Source organism: Parasteatoda tepidariorum, chromosome 11 (genome assembly GCF_982258835.1).
Source record: "Parasteatoda tepidariorum strain Cologne lab strain chromosome 11, Ptep-v5.0, whole genome shotgun sequence".
Taxonomy (NCBI): Eukaryota; Metazoa; Arthropoda; class Arachnida; order Araneae; family Theridiidae; genus Parasteatoda; species Parasteatoda tepidariorum.
The window spans coordinates 94912296-94932846 of NC_141765.1; the positions used below are offsets into that span (position 1 = coordinate 94912296).

At 28.1% G+C, this 20551-nt stretch overlaps 1 protein-coding gene across 1 annotated transcript in view; it reads left to right on the forward strand.

The window, feature by feature from the left end:
* Positions 1 to 4488: 4488 nt before the first annotated feature.
* Positions 4489 to 20551, forward strand: part of LOC147801915 (uncharacterized) — a 30781-nt gene continuing 14718 nt past the window's right edge. Inside the window, exons 1-3 of the mRNA XM_087154535.1 lie at positions 4489 to 4709; positions 8206 to 8335; positions 16787 to 16888. Coding sequence (XP_087010661.1) covers positions 4687 to 4709; positions 8206 to 8335; positions 16787 to 16888 — 255 coding nt within the window. The 5' untranslated portion in view covers positions 4489 to 4686. The remainder of the gene's footprint in view (positions 4710 to 8205; positions 8336 to 16786; positions 16889 to 20551) is intronic.

Sequence of the window (20551 nt, forward strand, 5' to 3'; positions counted from 1 at the left end):
AAATTATTTCCTATATGTAGGAACCTTTAAAATATAGAAAAACACATTGAGAAAATAATATAATGCATAATAAGCGGAAGCAAAAAAAAAAAGAAATTTTTCTGAAAAGCTGCTGATTTTGGGAATCGAACCTGCGCCCCCTCGCCCCAGTCATCTGTATTTTCCTCACAAGGGTATGAAAAAAAATCAAATTCGGGTGTTGTTAAAATTTCAAAAGTAATTGATAAATAAGAAAAATATTTTTCTGAAATTATTTAAAAAGACTTTAAACGAAGAAAGAATCATCTTGCAATGTAAAACGCTAGGTGAAAATTTCAATATAAAAAATTTTTTATGTTACAAGACAAAAACGTTCAAATTAATGTTAAATTTACTGAATAACTAAAACTACTTTTTAATTCTTTGAAAATATATTCTGCAAAAAATAAAATTCTCAGTATGTGGCTCAAATTAACAAAATTGTTGGACCGCATTTTCAAATTGTGGTTATTCCTTATAATTTGATTCAAAAATCCGCCTTAAAAAAGACGTGTTTCTCGAGAACACCGGTTCCCAAAACGTGTTCCGTGGATGGCCAAGAGTTGAAACAATTCAATTAAATTGTGCCGTGATGGGTCAGGGGATAAAGCCTTCCAATGAGGTGAACCGGGTTCGAATCCCATCAATGTCTGGTCGATACGAATTCCGGATGCGGCTTCGTGGCGTAAATTATCCTCAGTGGTAAACGTTAGAAGGAGAATAAAAGCTATTGTTCAGTTCATACTTGTCTGCTATAGCCTCCACTTCCTGACGTGCCAACCGAGGGGGGGGGGGTCAGAGGGAACAGTCGCACCCTCTGAAATTAAAGCGAGGGGACGAAGAACATGTTTTGCCCCTTCTGAAATGCGAACATTCGCCGCTAAAATAAAGTCACGTGAAATTAATTGGTAATTTTAGAAAATAAAAATTGTTTTTTTTTTTTTCAATTTTGAAGTTATTTAAAGGAAGAAAAAAAATTAATTTTCTTTTGAAACTTGAATAAAAGGCCAATAATTAGTTTTGCCCCCTCTAAAATTAGAAATAGAGTAAAAGAACTTTTTTTTTTAACTTCGAAGCGATTTTTTAAGTCGAAAACTATATTTTGCCCGGAAATTAAAGTTAAAAAGACAATAACGTGCTTCGTCTCCTCTAAACTTTTGACATTCATGAAAATAATGTAAAGTTAAACTGATAATTTTGAAAAAAAAAATTCAACTTTGAAGTTATTTTCGAAATTGAAAACTTTATTTTACTCTTAATTTTAATTAAGAGGACGAACAATTTGCTTCGCTTCTTCTGAACTTTCGACATTTGTGAAAATAAAGTAAAATAAATTGTTTACTTTTTCTTAAAAAAATAAAAGGACTTTTTATTTCAATTTAGAAGTTACTTTTCGAAAATAAAACTTTCTTTTGAAATTTAGTTTAAGGGCGAAGGATGTGTTTCGCTCTTTCTGAAATTTAGACATACATTATTGTCAAGTTTAATTGACAAACTTAATGGAGAAAAAAAAAAATTCCACTTAGAAGTGATAAAACTTTAATATCCTCTGAAATTAAAGTAAGCTGGCGAATAATATGTTTCGTCTTTTCTGAAATTTAGACATTCGTAAAAATAAAGTTAAATTGGAAATTTCAGAAGGTAAAAAATCGTTTTTCAACCTTATTTTCGCAAGACAAATACTGACAGATCATGGGTTGGAGTTCCCTTGCCGTGAGGCTAACCGTGGGAGGTTCTCGTGGTCTTCCCCTCCATGTAACGCAAATGCGGATTAGTTCCATCAAAAAGTCCTCCACGAAGGTAAAATTTTTCCCAATACTTGATCCAGCAGTTCCCTTGTCTTCCAGATTGGTTCAAAATTACAAGGCTATGAAGTTGAGAATTAGTAATCGTAAAACCAAAAATTGGGTCGACTGTTCAATGACGGTTATTGAATTAAATTAAATAGATTTTACAAATAGAATAGGCCGGAATAGCCTGGTTGGTAGAGCACTGGGCCCATGTCCAAGAGTTCGTGGGTTCGACCCCCGCCGGTCGAAGACTAGTAAATGGGGACTGATGCACGTTAAGTCTGTCGGGTCACAGAGTCTTCTGTGTTCCTTTAACAAATCATACCTCCGGGGGTACTGAGCCAGGAGTTTCCTTGTCTTCTGGATTGGTTCAAAATTACAAGGGTACGGAGTTGAAAATTAGTAGTCGTAAACCCAAAAAAATTGGGTCGGCTGTTCAACGACGGTTATAAAATATAAAATAGATATTAAAACTATGTTCCTTTAGGAAAATAACGTATTCACTAAAAATTAGTGGTAGCTCTAAACTTATAAAATTAAAAATTAATTTTCCCCTTCTATCGCTGTAATAAAAATAAACTTTTCTTGTGTTCTAAATCAATATCACAATACTATGTAGCATAATTGTTTTGTCAAGTAAAAGTATTTTCATCAATGCTATAAAAATGCTTTATCATGTAATTAAAACATTTAAATTTTAATGAAATAAAATAATTATTCAAAATATAATGTATAAATAATTAAAAACTGTTCTGAATTAAAATATATATTATTAACCATGAAAGTATCTATCAGAAATAAAAATCTAAACTGAAAATTACTAATTAACTACATAAATGCGATATTAAATTTATTTAGCTGTAAATTGAAATAAATTTGGCTCAGAACTAGGCCTATTTTTTAATCAGTTATAAATATTATTTTTGAAATGCTCAACAGATTATTTTTTTATAATAATTTTCTTAATAAAAGGGTGAAAAATATGTCCGATTGAAAAAGAACTATCAAATTAAAACTATGTAGATATAGTCGTAGATGTTGTTGTATTCATTTACGTCGCACTAGAACTGCACAATGGGCTATTGGCGACGGTCTGGGAAATATCCCTGATGATGATCCGAAGACATGCCATCACAATTTTGATTCTCTAAAGAGGGGATGGCACCCCCGCTTCGGTAGCCCGACGATCTGTCGCGAAGTCGAGCACTTTACGGTAGAGTTGTTTAGCGAGGACCAATATCGCACACCCTCGGTCTCTACGCAGACTGATCCAAGTGGTTCCCCACCCGCACACTGACAGCAGCCAGTGATGCTTGACTTCGGTGATCTGCTGGGAACCGTGTCTTAACGATCAGTCCACTGCGGGACATAGTCGTAGATACAGTATCATTTTTGATAAGTTCCTTCTCTGATGTTATGCTTACGAGGTGATGTGTGAACAAACTTAATATTCTAAGAAGTTTTATTGTTGTGATTTGTGTTTAAATGTACTCTTAATAATTTTACCATTCAAAAGAGTTTTCTACAATTTATAAATTCTAACAGGTCGTGAGCTTTGAACAAATTTAAGAACAATAATATCACAACAAAAATAAAGGGTAGGGTTTGCCATGTTTTGAATGTTATCCCTTATTTTGCTATATTAGTGCACAATATCCTCAACGAAATCGAAAATGAACTGAAAGCCCTAGAGATTAAAGTCTGGAAGGGAGGTTGTCAGGGATATTAGTCGCTGGCTTTTGTGAGCTGTTGCCGCAGACAAGGCCTGCAAGGGGCTGTCACGCATACAAAGAAAAAGAAGTGTACAATAACACTGCTATGTTATTTTCAATTTCGTAATTGTATTATAGCTTGCTAGTGGAGTTTTCCAAATTCATTTGTTCTTTGTTTCGTTGAAATTTAAATTGAAAGAACGCTTTATAATGCAATATTGGATGGCAGGACTCTCCACACACTATTAGCGAAAGCATGCGTTGTCATAGGTTCTGCTCTACGCCACCTGTGTCCCGCAGTGAACTGATAGTAAAGACACGGTTCCCAGTAGAACACCGAAGTCAAGCAAAACAGTCTGCGGTCTGTAAGCGTGTAGATCACCATTTTGATTAGTCTGAGTAGGGACTGAGGGTGAGCGGTATTGGCAGTGCCGTTCCTGGCGGGTATGCAGCGAATGCCCCGCACGCAGGCGCCCAATTTAAGGGGCGCCAAATTCAACTATTCAACTATATACATAGTATATAGGGGCGCACAAAATTATTCTTGCACGCAGGCGTTCGCCACCCCAGGAACGGCACTGGGTATTGGTTCTCGTGAAACTGTTCTGCAGTAAAGTATTCGACTTCGCGCGCAGGTCGTCTATCTACCAAAGCAGGTTAGCCATCCCCTCAGCAGAGAATTAGAATTGAGATGGCATGTCTTCGTATCATCTTCCGGGATGTCTCCTAGACCGTGCAGCTTGTGGGAGCGGAGTTATAGTCCATGCCAACCGTCATCTATCAAAAGGTACTTCGTGATTGAATCAAGTTAGCATGTCTTATATACCTGAATTGGTATACTGAATTGATGTTTAACTGTTAACATTTACTGTATTGATGTTTAAATTCGTAGTGGTAGTTACGCCACAAGCTCTAGTGCTATGTAAATGAAGTAGCTACATACCTACGCCACCTATAGCTACTACGTCTCCACAAAGCTTTGAAAGTTAAAAGCTTGTTTTAAATCGCACAGACATATGCAGCAGCAAGCAACTTAGCAAAACAAAAAATTTGATCCCTTTCTGATTCAAGATTCTAGTTATTATTTAGTCTTTCTAAAATAAATATAGAACAATAACTTTTCTAATGAATATAATTCCGAATTAGGATGAGTGTTCCTACTTTTAATGATGCAACTGATGAAAAGCAGGTTGAGTTTAATTTTTTATGTATTCTGTAATCAGCATTTGGGTATGGGACTGTTTTTCTCATATTTCTTTTAATTATGGTATCCGAGTGATTTTTATTAATTCATTCGACTTTAATATGAAATCAAATTATATTATTAATTATAACTATTATTTTTTATAGTAAATGATACAGTTACAAGTCAAATGACACTCATATCTTTTGTGAGGTCTGTCAAAAAATTTTATAAAGCTATCGATTTTTACTAAACTTTGCGTTAATTCATTAAAATTAAGTGTTTGAAGTATTAAAATTAAATTTTAAAAATAAAACTGGGTTTCAAGACAAAAAATATTGTGATTGATCTATTTTCAAAACAAAATATTGGTGCAGAATTACTTGGGGATAATTTCATTTTGGTGCTATTCAGTTTCCTAAGTTTTTTCAGTAGTGGAAAAAAATTGTCGGCTTTCTCTTTTGTAAACAATTAGTTTTATAATCATAAACGAATGATTATTTGCTTTTATATAGTACATAGGTTAAATCCTAAAAATTTTCAGGTAGGAACAGCAAAAACAAAAAAATTATCAGAAATTAATAATTTTCTGTAATAAGCTATAGGATAAGGTACTAAACAAGAAAAATAGCAGTCTTGGTTATTATTAAAATAAAGTGCTTTTATTATTTTAAGTATTTATTAAAGTGAGTTTATGATAACATGGTAGGAGAATAATAATTCTAGTCCCAAACTTGTTTAAAATAATATTTTTAATGAAAATGTTTAAGTACATCCTTAGTCCTTAATTGCTTTTTAAATTATATATTATCCATTACTGCCAAGTATTAACTGTAAAATATATATATTCTTTAATTGTATCAGCTATAAGTAGTAAACATGCAAATAAATTATGGGCTGCTAATTTTTAACAGGTTTTGTTTATTTTCATCTCTTTTAACCACTAAAAACCTACTTTTTATCATGTTATGGTGAAACTGGTTATTAAAATCTAGCCTGAACCATATAATTCCAAATGTTATTTGAGTGTTCCAGCTATTAAAAAAGTGCTTGATTCCAAAAAGATCAGTTTTAAAAAACAGCTCTAAGGGTAGAAACGTATTACTGAATAAAAAGTTAAAATCTCTTTTTCTGCCCATTATTGAGATTTATAATTTTATTCTTTAGTGTTATGATCGTCATAGCTATTTGCATAGTCTTGGAGGCAATATTTGATAGGAGAATTCAGATGAAGGATTTCTGACTGATTTAGAAGATGTGATTGGCTGTTGTGAATTATGACTTCATGAAGCTGGCTTCAGTTGCTGTTTTATTTTTCTGGAAAGAACAAATGATTGTATGATTGGGAGTTTTTTTTTAAAGAATAATTGCTGCATGTGGCCAGTTCCAAATATATCTTAATGAGTAAATATATACCTGAAAAAGTAGTGTGTAGGAGGGCAATTTCAGTATAATTTTGCCTGATATGTAATCGTTTAAAGGATTAATGATTACTAGTAATGATACAATATATGTCCTATAGCACATACGAGCAGGATTGGAAAAAAAATTTATTTTGTCAGGGTTAAATTGGATTTTTTCATCATTTCTTTTATTCATTAAAGTCTTAGAGCTGCATGAATGAATACCATTAATTTTATTAATATTAAAATAGATATTAATACATTTTATTATCAATATCATTTACATTGATAAATTAGCAATAATTTTTTAATGAGAGTTATAGGATTCAATTACCTTTTGTAGGATTTACATATTCTGTTTTAGGATAGATTTATAAAAACTACTAAATGTTTAAGTGAAGAAATAAGTTATTTATTTTTATTCAATTGAAAGTCAATTTTCAAAGTAAATTCTTAACGTGGGGAATGTATTTATGCAATTGTGCATTACATTACTTTTCTAACAGTGTTATTGTGTCCTTTTTTATGTATAGTCAAAGCGTTCTTCTAGTATAAGCTCTACTATTTCAACAACAAGGGTTATATGAGAACAAGAATTTTGAATTGAAGTATTTTACCAGTTAAAAGGGGCTATTTTTTAAAAGTATCATTTTAAACTATGTAATTAGACTCACTGTTTAGGAAAATAGTATTTAAAATACACTTTTTAAAAAAAATATTTTCCTTTTTATTGAAATGTGATTCTAATCATATTTTATATTGTATCTTGTTACTGGTTTTAATTATATTGTGAATTAGTATCTCAAATTTTTGTGAGAATATGTTAGTACATTATTTCCACTTTCTAATAATACATATTTAATTAAAATTTAATGAACAGAATATAGAAGTAATGGAAATATAAATATTTCCATGTATGTAGTTTATATTTTGTTCTATTATAAACTTAATATCTTGAGCTGATTTGTTAATAATAAAATGCAATTATGAAAAAACGTGAGTTTTTTTCAAGTGAGTTTTCTCAGGTTGGGTAAAATCAGAACAATCCTGCTTACAAGGGAAGTGGACAGCTTAAAAATTCCTATATAAGCAAAGTTAAACCTAAATTTAAGAGCATTTTTATAAACCTTGGATAGGGCTTATATTAGCTGCCTAACTGGGGTAAAATATGCTCCATTAAAGTTTCTGTTCATTTATTTTTAAACTCGTAGAAATGATGTCCTGAGATTAAATCCCAGCTGGGAAGGTTGAACCTATATCTCTAATTTCCTTTTCTAAAAAAGATTCATAACTATTTAATATTTTATTCATTTAATAAATTTTTTATTTATTTAAAACTTAAATTCTTAAGAACAACTAAATTAATAGAAATTTAAAATATTTTTTTTAATTAAAATATCTAGGTTATTGAGAAAAAAATTTTAAAATTTGAAATAACGTTTTGTAATCTTTTTAAAATTACAATCTAAAAATTTTATTTTTTATTTAAAATGTATGGATTATTTTAAAAAATTTGAAATTCAAAATTTAAATTAAAATTGTATAATTCTTTTTTAAATAATCCATACATTTTAATTAAAAAATAAATATCTTTTAATTTTTTATGTTTTTAAAAATTTAATTTTTAAAAAAAATACATTTAAATTAAAAAATAATTATTTATAAATTGAATAAAGCATATTAGATAGTTATCAATCTTCTTTAGAATAGAAAATTAGAAATAAAATTCAATTGTGCCAGCTGAGATCAGGATCCCCAACTCAAGATCTCTCTGGTAGAAGGCATAGAGCCTAATCATTACAGCACCATTGACATAAGTCTGAAAATTTTGTTAGTTTAAAAATAAATGAACTGAAATTTTAATGGGGCAAATTAGATGTCTAATTTTGTCCCCATCCAAAGTTTTCAAACATGCTCTTCAAGTGAAGTTTAATTTTGTTTTGAGATGTGTACTTTCCTTGTTAGTCTAATTTTTATGTCTTTAATTTTCACCATTACAGAAGCTTGTTTATAAAACCAATCAGATTTCTCTTTATATAATAATGTCTCTGTATGCTATAAACTATTTTATTTTAACTAAACAAAGTTTATATTTTTAGAAAATATACTTTAGATGTGTTCAGAGTATCATCTTTAGTGACGGAGCATGATGCAAAGAAAGCTGAAGCTAAAGTTATTAAGCAAGTAGATCATCCTTTCCTAAGCAGTTTAACGTATCCAGGACTGCAAGTTAGTATACGCAATTCTGATATAGCATATTATTGGTACAAAACTTATATCATATTTATATTTAAAAAGTGTGTTGATTAAAAGGTTCTCTGTAATAATGTGTATCTAATTGTGTTTCAAGGTAATTTGTTAAACTCTATTGACATTATATGGTTTTAATTAGTGAACGTATTTAAGTTTCATTAAAAGCTTAAGAAGAAAATTTTTAAATTTAAATTGAAAAGCTTATTTGTTAAGTGATAAAGTTTTTTTTTCAATCCATTAATTGACTGCACAATTTATTTAAGAAAGTAGTAATATAACAATTTGTTTTTTTATTGCTACATTAATGATCTGTTAAATCATATCTGTCCTCTTAAATCAAATTAGATATGTTTTCTAAAAATCGTGCATTCCTTAAAGTTTTTAGGATTATAATTAGTTTTTTGGTTTATTCCATTTAGCATAATTTCAATCTATAATGGCAAGATATTTCCTCAAATCTATGATTTTTCATTTATTTTATAATTTTTTTTTTATTCTCAGGATTGAAAATTTTTTAACTAGCCATTTTTCCACAAGTATTAAAAACTAAGCTAATAAAATTTTAAATCTATGAACTGATAGTGTTTGATTCTAGGTACTGGCAATTTGGAATTTTCCTCGCAGCATATTAGGGAATCAGTTAGTAATAAATTTTTAATTTTTGTGAAGTTATAAGTTTTGACAATTAAATTGATTTTTGTATGGCCAATTTTTCTTCCTAGGTCTTTCATATTTATACTAATAGTTTTATTTTAATGTAATATAATGTTATTTATTTAACCAGCATTTTACATTTTGAATGTTTTTCAATTTCTATATTTTCTGACCAACTGAGCTATTTGATATAATTTTATTTTTCTGTTAAAAATTTTAAATGATGAAAATATAAGATTAATTATGTTATTCATTATTAAAAAGTACTAAATTTGTGGACATAAAATTAGTTCCTCAATTCTTTTTCTTTTTTTCTTTCCTACTCATTGTTATTTGTTTGAACTGGAGAAAATAGCTAGGAATTTCGCTCTTCAGTTGACAAAGAAAGGATTTTTAGGTGTTTGATTTGCTTTCTAAACCCCTTATCATTGCAGCTGCTCTATCTAATTAAGCATTGAAAAGTGATTATTCCTCATTACATGCAGGGCTGATTGTGCTCCGGAAAAAATCCAGATTTCCGGAATTTTCGCTGACAGTGATCCGGAAGTTTCCGGAGACCCAGACGTTTCAAAAAATCATTGATTACAGAAGTTTCCGAAAATCAAAATTTCAAAGGTGGGACTTAAAAGCTCAGTTTATTTTAGTTGTTTGTAAGGAAGAGCCGGAGAGATACTTTATAAGCTCATATTCATGATTAATATTCATTTTTTATCAGTAAATAGTTGTTATAATCATAAACTCAAGAAAGAAATATATATTTGTAAATTTTAATTACTTCTCCAGGTCATCGTAGGTATGTGTTAATTCTTAAATATATCTTCAGTAAACTAAGAAATATTGAGAAAATGGAAAAAAACCTTGTTTAAATTTTTTTCTAATTTTTCAATTTAAACTGTTGTTTTTTTTTTTATCTCAAGAATCGGAATTTTGACTTGGGCTCACAATCACCCCTGTAAATATGTTTTTCTTAATAATGTAGTTTATTTTTGGCTCATAGGTAGATGCTTTTAAATTATGAATGGTCAAAATTTTTTTAGTAAACAAAATTTTTAAAACTAGCTTAATGTAAAGCTAAAAGTTTAACTAAATTTAATGTCACTTTGTTCAGTTTTCAATGTTCTGAATAAATTTTATTTATACTGAATGAAATGAAATTAAACTTTGGAATATGTCACTGCTGTTTTAATATAATATTTTAAGTTGTTGGAACTGAAGTTAAACATGCAACATTTTTTTTTTGTTAGGAAAAACTAATGTTTATTATGTATTTTTTTTAATAGCAGTTAATTAAAATGTGATTTAAAGTTATATTTGATTACTATAGCAAAAAATGTTTATGGATCAATTTTTCTTTAATTTGAATATTTTTAAGGATGTTAAGATAATAACACTGTTTTTAATTAAGTCACTATTTATCACTTTTTAAAAAATTTTAATCACTTTTTTCACCAATTTTTCTACAATGTCCTGTGCTGAACCCTGCATTATGCTTTATGTTGAACAACTACACATTTAAGAACTTTTATTAGAATTTTTCCATTGAATTTCTCTTCTTCCAATTTCACAATGAATGTATTTTTTAATGTCATTATTCAAAATATTTATGTGTTTAAATTATAACGTCTCACTTTTAAATATTTATGAGAAAAAGTAATATTTCCATTATTATATGCTCAAAGATTGTTTTTTTAGGACATTAGCATTTCAAGTTTTCATTTTTTAGTGATAATGTATAAATATATGAAAATATATTTAAAAAAAATAGACATTACAATTAATAAACTATTATTATGAAACAATATGTAACTATAGAAATGCCTTTAGATGCTTTCTTTTATTTAACAACAAAAGTTAGAAAACTATAATGAACGACAACCATTGAGAAATTTTTCTAACTTTAAAATGTTATTTTTTAATATTATGATAAATACCAAGAAAATGTATGAATTCTATATTTTTGAACACAAATAATTTGCTAGCAGTGTAAATTTTGACAGTTATTATCAGAAAAGTTGTTGAACATTCAACTCATTTCGTACAGAAAGTGTAAACATCAAAGTTTTCATATCCTTTAGTTGGGATTTATGAGATCTGTGAGGTGGGGAATTGTTGCTTCAGCTTTCAGTAATTAATGCCCTTCTTCTCTTAAGCCCTGAAGTGCACTATTTATAATTAAAAATAAATAAATAAAATATCAATGACTACCAATATGTAATTTTTTTCCTTCTTCTCTATGCTCTATAGGACCAGGTTTAGATGTGCCTGCCCCTGACATGGGTACCAGAGAGAGAGAAATGGGTTGAATTGCCAACATTTATGCCCAGACTATAGGTATGATATTATATTTATTTGCTTACTTAAAAGGTAGTATAGGACTAATATATAGATTTAAAGTAAGAACTGTTTTGTTAATGTTTTTTTTTATTTTATTTTTATTTGAAATGAATCATTCTTAAGATTATGAACAATTCGTAATTCAAACTGCTCAATATAATCTCCTCTGACCAAGAACATGTTAATGCATGACAGGGTTTGCCAAGTGGGCCCACTTTGAAAAAACCCGCCTGGGTTTTATTGGGTGGGCCCACCTTGAAAAAACCTACTTGGAACACTAAGTGGGTTTTTTCAACAACAACAAAAACAACAAATTTTTTTATTAAAACTTAATGATGCACATTTAATTCCATATAATTTTTTGTGCGGAGTAAATTTGTCAAATAGACTTGCATGTTTCATATGATTAAGTTTTTAATATTTGTAAAGTAAAGGAAACACTTGAATCTCTAATTTTATAGTAGTATTGAAAACTTTAAGTGGGTTTTTTCAAAAAAATATTTTAATGAAATAAAATCAAATAGAAATTTAGATAATATAGTCTGAAGAGATCAATTTGTCAAATTTAGTTGCATTCTTTATATATTAATAAACAGGTTATTATTATTAATTCCTATATTTAAAAAAAAATTGGAAATTTTTTTTCTTTTTTTTTAGTAAGGGATACATTAACAAATTTAAACAGTTTTATTTTTCTGGCTTTAAAAAATAAGCTAAAACTTTTTATAAGAGAACTTTTTAAAATTATTTATCTAAAAATGAAATTATTTTCCTAGGATTAATTATTTGAAAAAAATGGGACATGTAACTGATAATTATACATAATTTTAATTTCACTTTCTATTAATCTTATTATAAAAATATGGAAGTCCATTAAATATTTATTTCGGTTTTTTATTAAGGTCAGATGAAATTTTAGTTTTTACTGATTACAAATATTTACTGATTATAATTTTATAATAGGTAATATGTATATATATGTGTTTAATAAATATAGTAAATAAATGTGTGAAAGCAAAAAGATTAATAAACTTGTTCCTTTTTTATTTCTGCATTTATCTTTTATAATGCTGAGTAAAAAATTGTGAAACTTCATGTACTTAACAATAAAGAAGATTCAAGTATGTATTGGTGATAATGCGTTATTTAAACTTAATATAAAATACTTATGACAAAATTAAAATAACTTTTTGGATTTATTTCTATTTTTAAGCTTATACTACACTTTTTAATAAAAATATTTACACAGTAATACTTAAAGCTTATGAGCACTAAATGAAAGAACCCAATTTGGTTTTTTCAAATAAAACCCAATTTCTCCCCCAGGTTTTTTCTAAAATACCCGGGTTTTTTCAAACCCTACATGATCTTTCACAACAACTTTTTTGCCCTCCTTATTTTAAGAAAAAATATTTAATCATTAAAAACTTTCAACTTATCTTGCTGGTTGGTAATTAATGTATTCATGAGAATGTATTGATCGAAGTATCAAATCTGAAAGAACATAAGTTAATAGAAAGAGAGCAGATGTGGAAAAACATCTGTGTGAATTCTTTTTGTTTTTTGTTTACCAAGTATTACATAATGAGCCTTGATCTCATTGCATCGTATAGTATTTTCCGACATTAATGTTTCTTTAAAGTTATCCTTGTCTACCAAAGCTACTGATTTCCTATCTATATGCAGTAAACAGAAAATAAAAATTTCTGATTTGTCTGGAAGATTCTTTATCATAAATTTCTGTCGGTCAACAGTGTATTTGAGTGGAACTTTTTTCTCAGGAACTTCAAGCATTATTGAAAATTACTTAGTTGAAAATAGATTTTAAGAAAAGAAATTTAAAAAATTCTACTGCTTACTCCTTATGATCACAGTTAATAGAGCCACTTTTCAAATACAGTCTTTAAAATTTTATTTATACTTTCAATAATTCCGAATTTAGAATCTTTTATTCCCCATACTGACTTGTTTTATGCCACATTCCTTAAAATGGTTGGTTATTTTGTGATACGCCAGACAATTGATCATTACTAAGTTTGATTTAATCTGTGGAAGATTTGAAGAAGAGAAAAAAAAACGCACTTACTCATATTTTTCTTGGATTTTTTTTTCTAGCGGAATTTATAAAAAAAATGTAAGTTTTTTTTGTTGTCAAAATTTATGTATAACAATAACAATGCAAGTTTATATATAACAATAACAAGTATTTTCTTTAATGTATGCTTTTATCCTCTTATTAGGTCATACAGATATGAATTCCCACGCTTCTATAACTGGTAAACTAATCAATCAAGGTGATATACATGGAAGAATTTCTGCAACTGGAAGAGTAAGATTCTTAAAATGACCCTTTTTTTATAAATGTTTTTTATCAATCTGATACTATGTCAATGTGTTATGTCTAACAGATCGCACATATTGTGGTAAGCATGATTCAGAAATAATACAGTAAAACCTCTCTACAACAATATTTTGGGGACCCAATAAATATATTGTTGTAGAGGGATATGTTGTTATACGAGAGCTTACATACTTTAGGGACACAATAAGATTTTTTTAAAATTTAAATGTTATATATGTATTAACTGTAAATACGTTTATATATTATGTAAAAAAATTTTTTACAGATTGTTAATTATGGATAAAAATATTAAAAACAATTGAAATAAATCCAGAAAATAGGATCGTAAACATACCTGAAAACCGTTTTTAAAAATAATCTGATATTTTTGTTTGTATATTCATTTTTTTTTTACTGTTAAGTCAACCAACAGAGTATGCATTGAAACCAAAGCATGAAAATGATTTTCTTTTGTGAATCGTGATCCACCCACCTTCTACAGAAAGAAATTCTCTTTCAGGTGTGATGCTTGCGGTCATTTGTGATCAGCTTTTAAAATAAAGGGGAATGTTGCATCTGTGACTCCTTAAAGAGATAAGGGAGGCAATTCTAAGAATGGAACTTCTTGGGGTGGTCAGCAGTGAGTCTTCGTTTGTCAGAAAAGGTGGAAAAAATGAGATTTTTTCGCATTGTTTGAAAACCAATAATAAATGGAGAAAATATGGTTGAAATTTGGAGAAAAAAAATTATTTTGCAGCGGTCTATTGCTTCAGAGAATATCGTAATATTGAGAGAAACATAACATTAATTCATATGCAAGTTTGTTGGGACCACGAAATATTAACGTAATAAAGGGAGTTATTGTTCTATTGTCTATGTTCTATTATTAGGGAGTTATTGTTGGATATTGCAGTAGCAAGAGTTCACTGTATTAAAAAAAACCTGGTCAATAAAGAAAAATTGTATCTCTGAAAAAATGTTCATAGTGAAATTTAAAACTTTTATTAAAATGAAATGTCGAGAGCAATTTTTTCCGAACAGAATCAAACCATTGCAAAGAAAATGAAACAAAAAAAAATTTAAGCTAATAAGCTTAAGAATAAATATAATTATTAGGGCATTGAATAAGTAACATTTGGCTACATCTTTACTCGACTTTCTCGTGTGTATCTTCTGACTTATTTTAGAGAAACATAATGAGAGATTTCTGCAAAAGTTATGTTGTTTTCTAAGCAAGAAGCTGCCCTAGAATTGATGTCACATTTCCAAATGTTATCATGAACGAGGATAAATTTAAAATTATCTTTACTTTTCTGTTACATTAAATTTGGTGTATATGTGTTTGCTTTTAATCAATTTCTAACTTTGTTTTTTGTAAGTGTATTAGAAATTTTAAAAGTTATACAGAATTACAATTTTTTCTAAATTTTCAAACAAATAAAATTGGTAACTATTTTATAAAATGTAGCAAATAGTAATTTATTTTCAATTTCTAAAATTGTTACCAAGCTTTTTTTTTTATCTAACTGTTTAAGTTAACAGCTGCCTAGCTAACAAATGGTTACAATTTATCTAAACATTATGTAGTTGAAAATTTTACCCTTACATTTTTATGTTTTTTTAGTATAGTATCCTTATCTTTAGTTAACAATTTAACTTTTTTCTTTTTAAAATTTTAGCGTTTTGCTTTTTCACACAAGAAACTGATTATTCTTACTTTATTGAACAAACAATAGCCGTATTTTAATCGTTTTCGTATTCTTATTAATATTTTGTATTTACCATGTCACTTTTTTTACTTTTTCTGAGTAAAGTATAGGGATGTATTTTTCTTCTTTTATTTATTTTTCACCTTCTATTTGTTCACTGATATGCGTATACTATGCATTTCCCCCTCAAAACTCAAAGAAAAAACGAAGTCAGCATGCCCTTTCTTTATGTTTGCTTGACAGCAGCTTATTGTCAGAAAACAGATTCTTTCCAACACATAGTAGGAAATAAAAACATTTGTCCCTTCCTCCTCTTGCATCCTCTCGACCTAAAAATTTACTCAACTTCAACCTCTTATTCAACTTCATAAATTTACATTTTTGTTTTTTCCTCAATCGTTCTAGTTCTAAATGATGAGAAAACTGATCAAAATTTTTATAACCTATTAATTATGAAACTAAAATGTTTTGTTTGCAAGTGCAGTATTTTTGTATATAGATTTTTATTCATCATGTTATTGTGTGAAGGAAGATGCAAAAATGTTATTCTAAACCTTTTATTTTTATTTGAAAATGAACAATATAAAAGTTACATGGATAAAATATTTATATCTTTAATTATCTAGGGTAACTTGAACAGGGTTGCCACTCTACAAGGAGAACAGGGGAAAACTTGGAAATGCCGGGAATTTTGTTTCTTATTTTCTTTTTAAAAATGGTGACCTCTCAATGCATAATCTATGGGATATTTAAGGATGATGTTTCAGCTACATTAAACTATTTCATTTACTATAGCATTAAGTATGTTCAGCTGTTCCAGCAATTTAAATTAATAAATATAGTTAGCTCACACAAGAACACAGAAATTAGTGTGTTTCTTCTTAATATATTGCGTATAATACGTACAGGGAATTTTTTTCTCTCCAGATTTGAGTGGCAACTCTGTTAAAATGGTATTATGAAAGGACAGTCTAATGTAGTGATCTGAAAAAAGATTTTGGCACCTTCAATACCTCTTCAACTTAATGCTTTGAAAGTGTTCCCTAAATTTCAAATATGATATCATTATTTAAGTTTTTAATCTGTGCTGTTATAGTTTTTTTTAATGCAATGATAAAAAGAATCATTATCAAATTAAAAATTTGGATGTCATATAGAAACTATAAATTTTATTGTTCAAAGAATATTTATGGCTTATAAGTTGAAAAGGCTTGGAGCCATGCTCTTTTGGCTTTGGTTTACTAAAACTGAATGTTTTTTTTTTTTAATGCAAACAAACAAACAATTATCTTTTTTTACATTTGTACAATTTTGGTTGTTTTTATTTTACAAATAATTTGAAAGTAATAATAAGAAAGTGTACTCAATTATGATTATTTGCATTTTCAGGGTGTGTATCACGGACTGGACAATTTTGTGAATGAGGCAAGTTATATGAGTATGATTGGTACAACACCTGGATGGGGGGGGGGACATTCATCGTTCAATTTAGTAACATTTTTTTAATCAATATTTTCTTCTTACTGAACATATATATAGTAAATACATTGCTCTAGTTAAAATTTATACACAATTCAGTATGTTTTTTAAGCTACTCATTTATATCACTACTTTTGATTCTTATTAATATTATACAGAATTGTTCACTAAATTAAACAGGCAAGGTACTTTGTTGTGAATGACCAATAAGTATTAGCTGTTTTGTAAAAGGACAGCAGCTTTGTAAATCTTTTTGTATTTTAAAGTAATGTTTATGCTGTCATCAAATATATCACTCTGTGCAAAATTTCAAATAACTTGTTAAAGTAGTCATATAGCTGGAATGGTGAAAAGCAAATTGGAGTTTAGTTTGATGTTCATAATATTCACTGTTTGTTATGTCATTTAATTGCATAATAATTGTTATGTCAATATATTTATTCTTTGATTTAAAAAGAAAAAAAAAATGTTTTATACTTCATCACCTTGTACTGCACTCTTTCCTAACTCATAATGTAAAATCAAAGTTCAAGCTTATATTATCTTTCTAGAGGAGTAACATACCTTTTGTATAACTCATAAAGTGTTAATTAAGGAGAAAGATGTATAGGGGAGGGTGGCTCACCTTGGGACACTTTTTTATTTTCATTTTATTTTGATCAATTATAGTCAAAATTTTACCTGGTATTCTTGTAACATTTGAAAACATTTTTAACTAGGTTTTGATTTTGTATCTGCCATAGAAAAGATTTTAAAAATGTTTAGTTACCTTGTTATTTGTCCCAAGGTGTACCTCCTAGTGGGACAGTGAAAAAGATGCGAAAAATTAAGTAGAAATTTTCTAAAAATAGTATAACTAAATAAATTTACATTAACTTTGTTAATAAAGTTTTATTTTGTTAATTTCAACTTCTTGTATGCAAATCCAATTGTTCAGAATCAAATACCAAACCTGAAGAATGTTCAAAGCTTTGCTCTTCTTAAATTTTAACAAAATGTCATTTAAATCTATGTATGATTTGTCTCCTTTTTCGGGATAAATAAATGTTGCAGATTGATTCACTCTTCGCAAAACTGATAACTCTTACTCATCTCCATCAACTCTTTCAACACAACATGCAAAGGCAACATCAGATCTTTTACCAGCAAATTTGATAAGAGCAAAATCTCCAATATGTAATCTTATTTCACTACTTTTTTGGAGATGAACTTTTTTCTTATTGTTAAATATTTTGTTGTCACTTTCACTGTTCATTTCATTTAAGCTGCAAGCATCATCATCACTGTTATCATTGCATAAATCACTAATTAATGGCTTTCTTCTGGATGTATTTCTCACTAATTCAGAGAGCAATAAATCCTCATTTTCCCAGATTTTTTTTTCCATTCTCTCATGTTGGAGGAATGTTCATTTGGTTTGGCGAAGCACACTCCTATGTAAGTGCATGTGCATCGCATATTGTTAATCCCTAATGGTACCTGGAGGATTGTTACATTTTTGCAAATCTGTATATTTAAAATATATGGAAAGTTAGAATTTGGCTGCTGTTTTTTTTTTTTTTTAATTTTTTTTTTAAAGGAAATAAAATGGCAGTTTAGAGTGGTTTTACTAATACTGTAGAATTCAACAGCTTTCGTATAAGTCATTTCCCCTGTTAAAATTTGCGGCAGCTTTTTCAACATTGTTAGCAACAACTGCTGCATTATTTTATACTTTTTGATTCTAATTCTTGTTATTAGTCAAGTCTAGTGAGTTCCTAAAATAAGAAATAATAACTATTAATAAACAAAGATTATCTAAATTAAAAAATGTTTTGCATGCACAATATCTTTGTGTTGAAAATCTTGTTTTAATAAGGATTAATTTTGTATATGTAGGTGGGTCACCTTCATCTGTCCCGCACTATATACTTAATATGAAATTTTAAGCTATCATACTTTTAGGCTTAGTATTAGAACAATTAAATTTGATAACTTCTAAAGGGAAAGCTTTATACTTCATTATATTATCCTTTATTAAAAATAACTTCATTAAAAGTTATTTCTACAACTAATTAAGCATTTATATGAAAGTAATGAAACATGCTTTGAAAATAAAAATCTTAATAAATTCCTACCTGCTTAATCAATAGAAATAAAATATGTTCCAAGGTTAGGTGATGCTGAAATTTATTTGAATCTAAAAGAACTAAAAGATAATTTAAAATTTAAGGCCAAAAATAAAAATGTCCCAAGGTGAGCCACTCTCCGGTACTATTTTACATTAAGCATTCAGTTATATTTTTTACCTACTTGCGAGTACATTATGAAATTCCTATTTCAGAAATAATATTTCAGAATAATATTATACAAGAAATTATTATACATTAAATAGAAATTATAATCACAAGAATAATATTATACATTCCTATTTCAGAATAATATTATACAAGAAATATTTGAATTCAATAGTTTTAAATCAAATTAATTTTTCTAAATGACTATGCATAATAAAAACTCTCATAATAAATGAAATTTACAACTCACTTAGAATCTGATTCATTTTTTTACACAGTAAACCAGTTTTTTTTATATTTTAATTTAATGTCTTTTAAAAAAATTTCATTTGGAAAAAGTAGGAAAAGTCACATTTTTAATGCTTCTAAAACTAAAGTATAGTGAATGAAAGAAATTTGATTTAATAAAATCAGAAAATATAATCAAAGGATTATATTTATTAGAAATTTTCTTTTTACCAGTTGGTCAACTTTCAATAATTTTTCCTTCAAAATTTGATATATTTTTTGCCATTTCTTAATTTTATCATTTTCTTTCAGATTTGATTTGAGGTGTAACAGGGTGTGTAGCGTTCTTAAAAAGTGCTTAATTTTCCCTTTTTGAAAATGAAATTTCTTTCTTTACCATGTCGATTTTCGCCATGCATTACGCAAAAGCGTGATTTTCTCATTATTCTATTCAAAGTTTTCCTAAATCATTGAACCACAATCTATTTCGGTGTACTCTTGGTTCATAACGTATGAAAGCGCCAATCATTTTACATGTTTGATTAAATACTTGCTTTTGTGCATCTACTCAGCTGATTTTCGATGAGATTATTGCACTCTTATGTGCAACTCTGCTGCATTTTGCAAATTATTCTCAACTTCAGTCCTCATTCCCACCCTCTGATATCGAATAAAGAAATCTCTTGATCATTTTATAATGACTAATGTAATCAAGAAAAGAGTTCATTGTCAGAGACTAGTTATTTTATTACAATCATTTAAAGTCTTTGAAAATTATTTTGCACTTTGTTAATGTATATAGTATTGCTTATTTTTTGTTAAATGATTTGGCTATGCAGCCTGTGTAAAAAGTTTCATTACATATTCAGGGGTGATTGTGTTCCGGAAAAGAGCCGGATTTCCGGATCTTTCGAAGTTTCCGGAAATCCAAAGTCCAGATGCTTCAAGAAATCATCGATTACATATATTTATAAAAATTCTTGTATATTTTATTTAAAAATATTAGAACTAGAATTTATACTTGGCATCTCTTTCATTTGAAAATATTTTTTCTGGTAGAATGATAAATATGATTAGAGATAAAAGTAAACTTACACATAATTATTCATTTAAATTATGCTGCATATAATTCATTTATAATATCATGTTTTGAAAATTTCAATTATTTAAA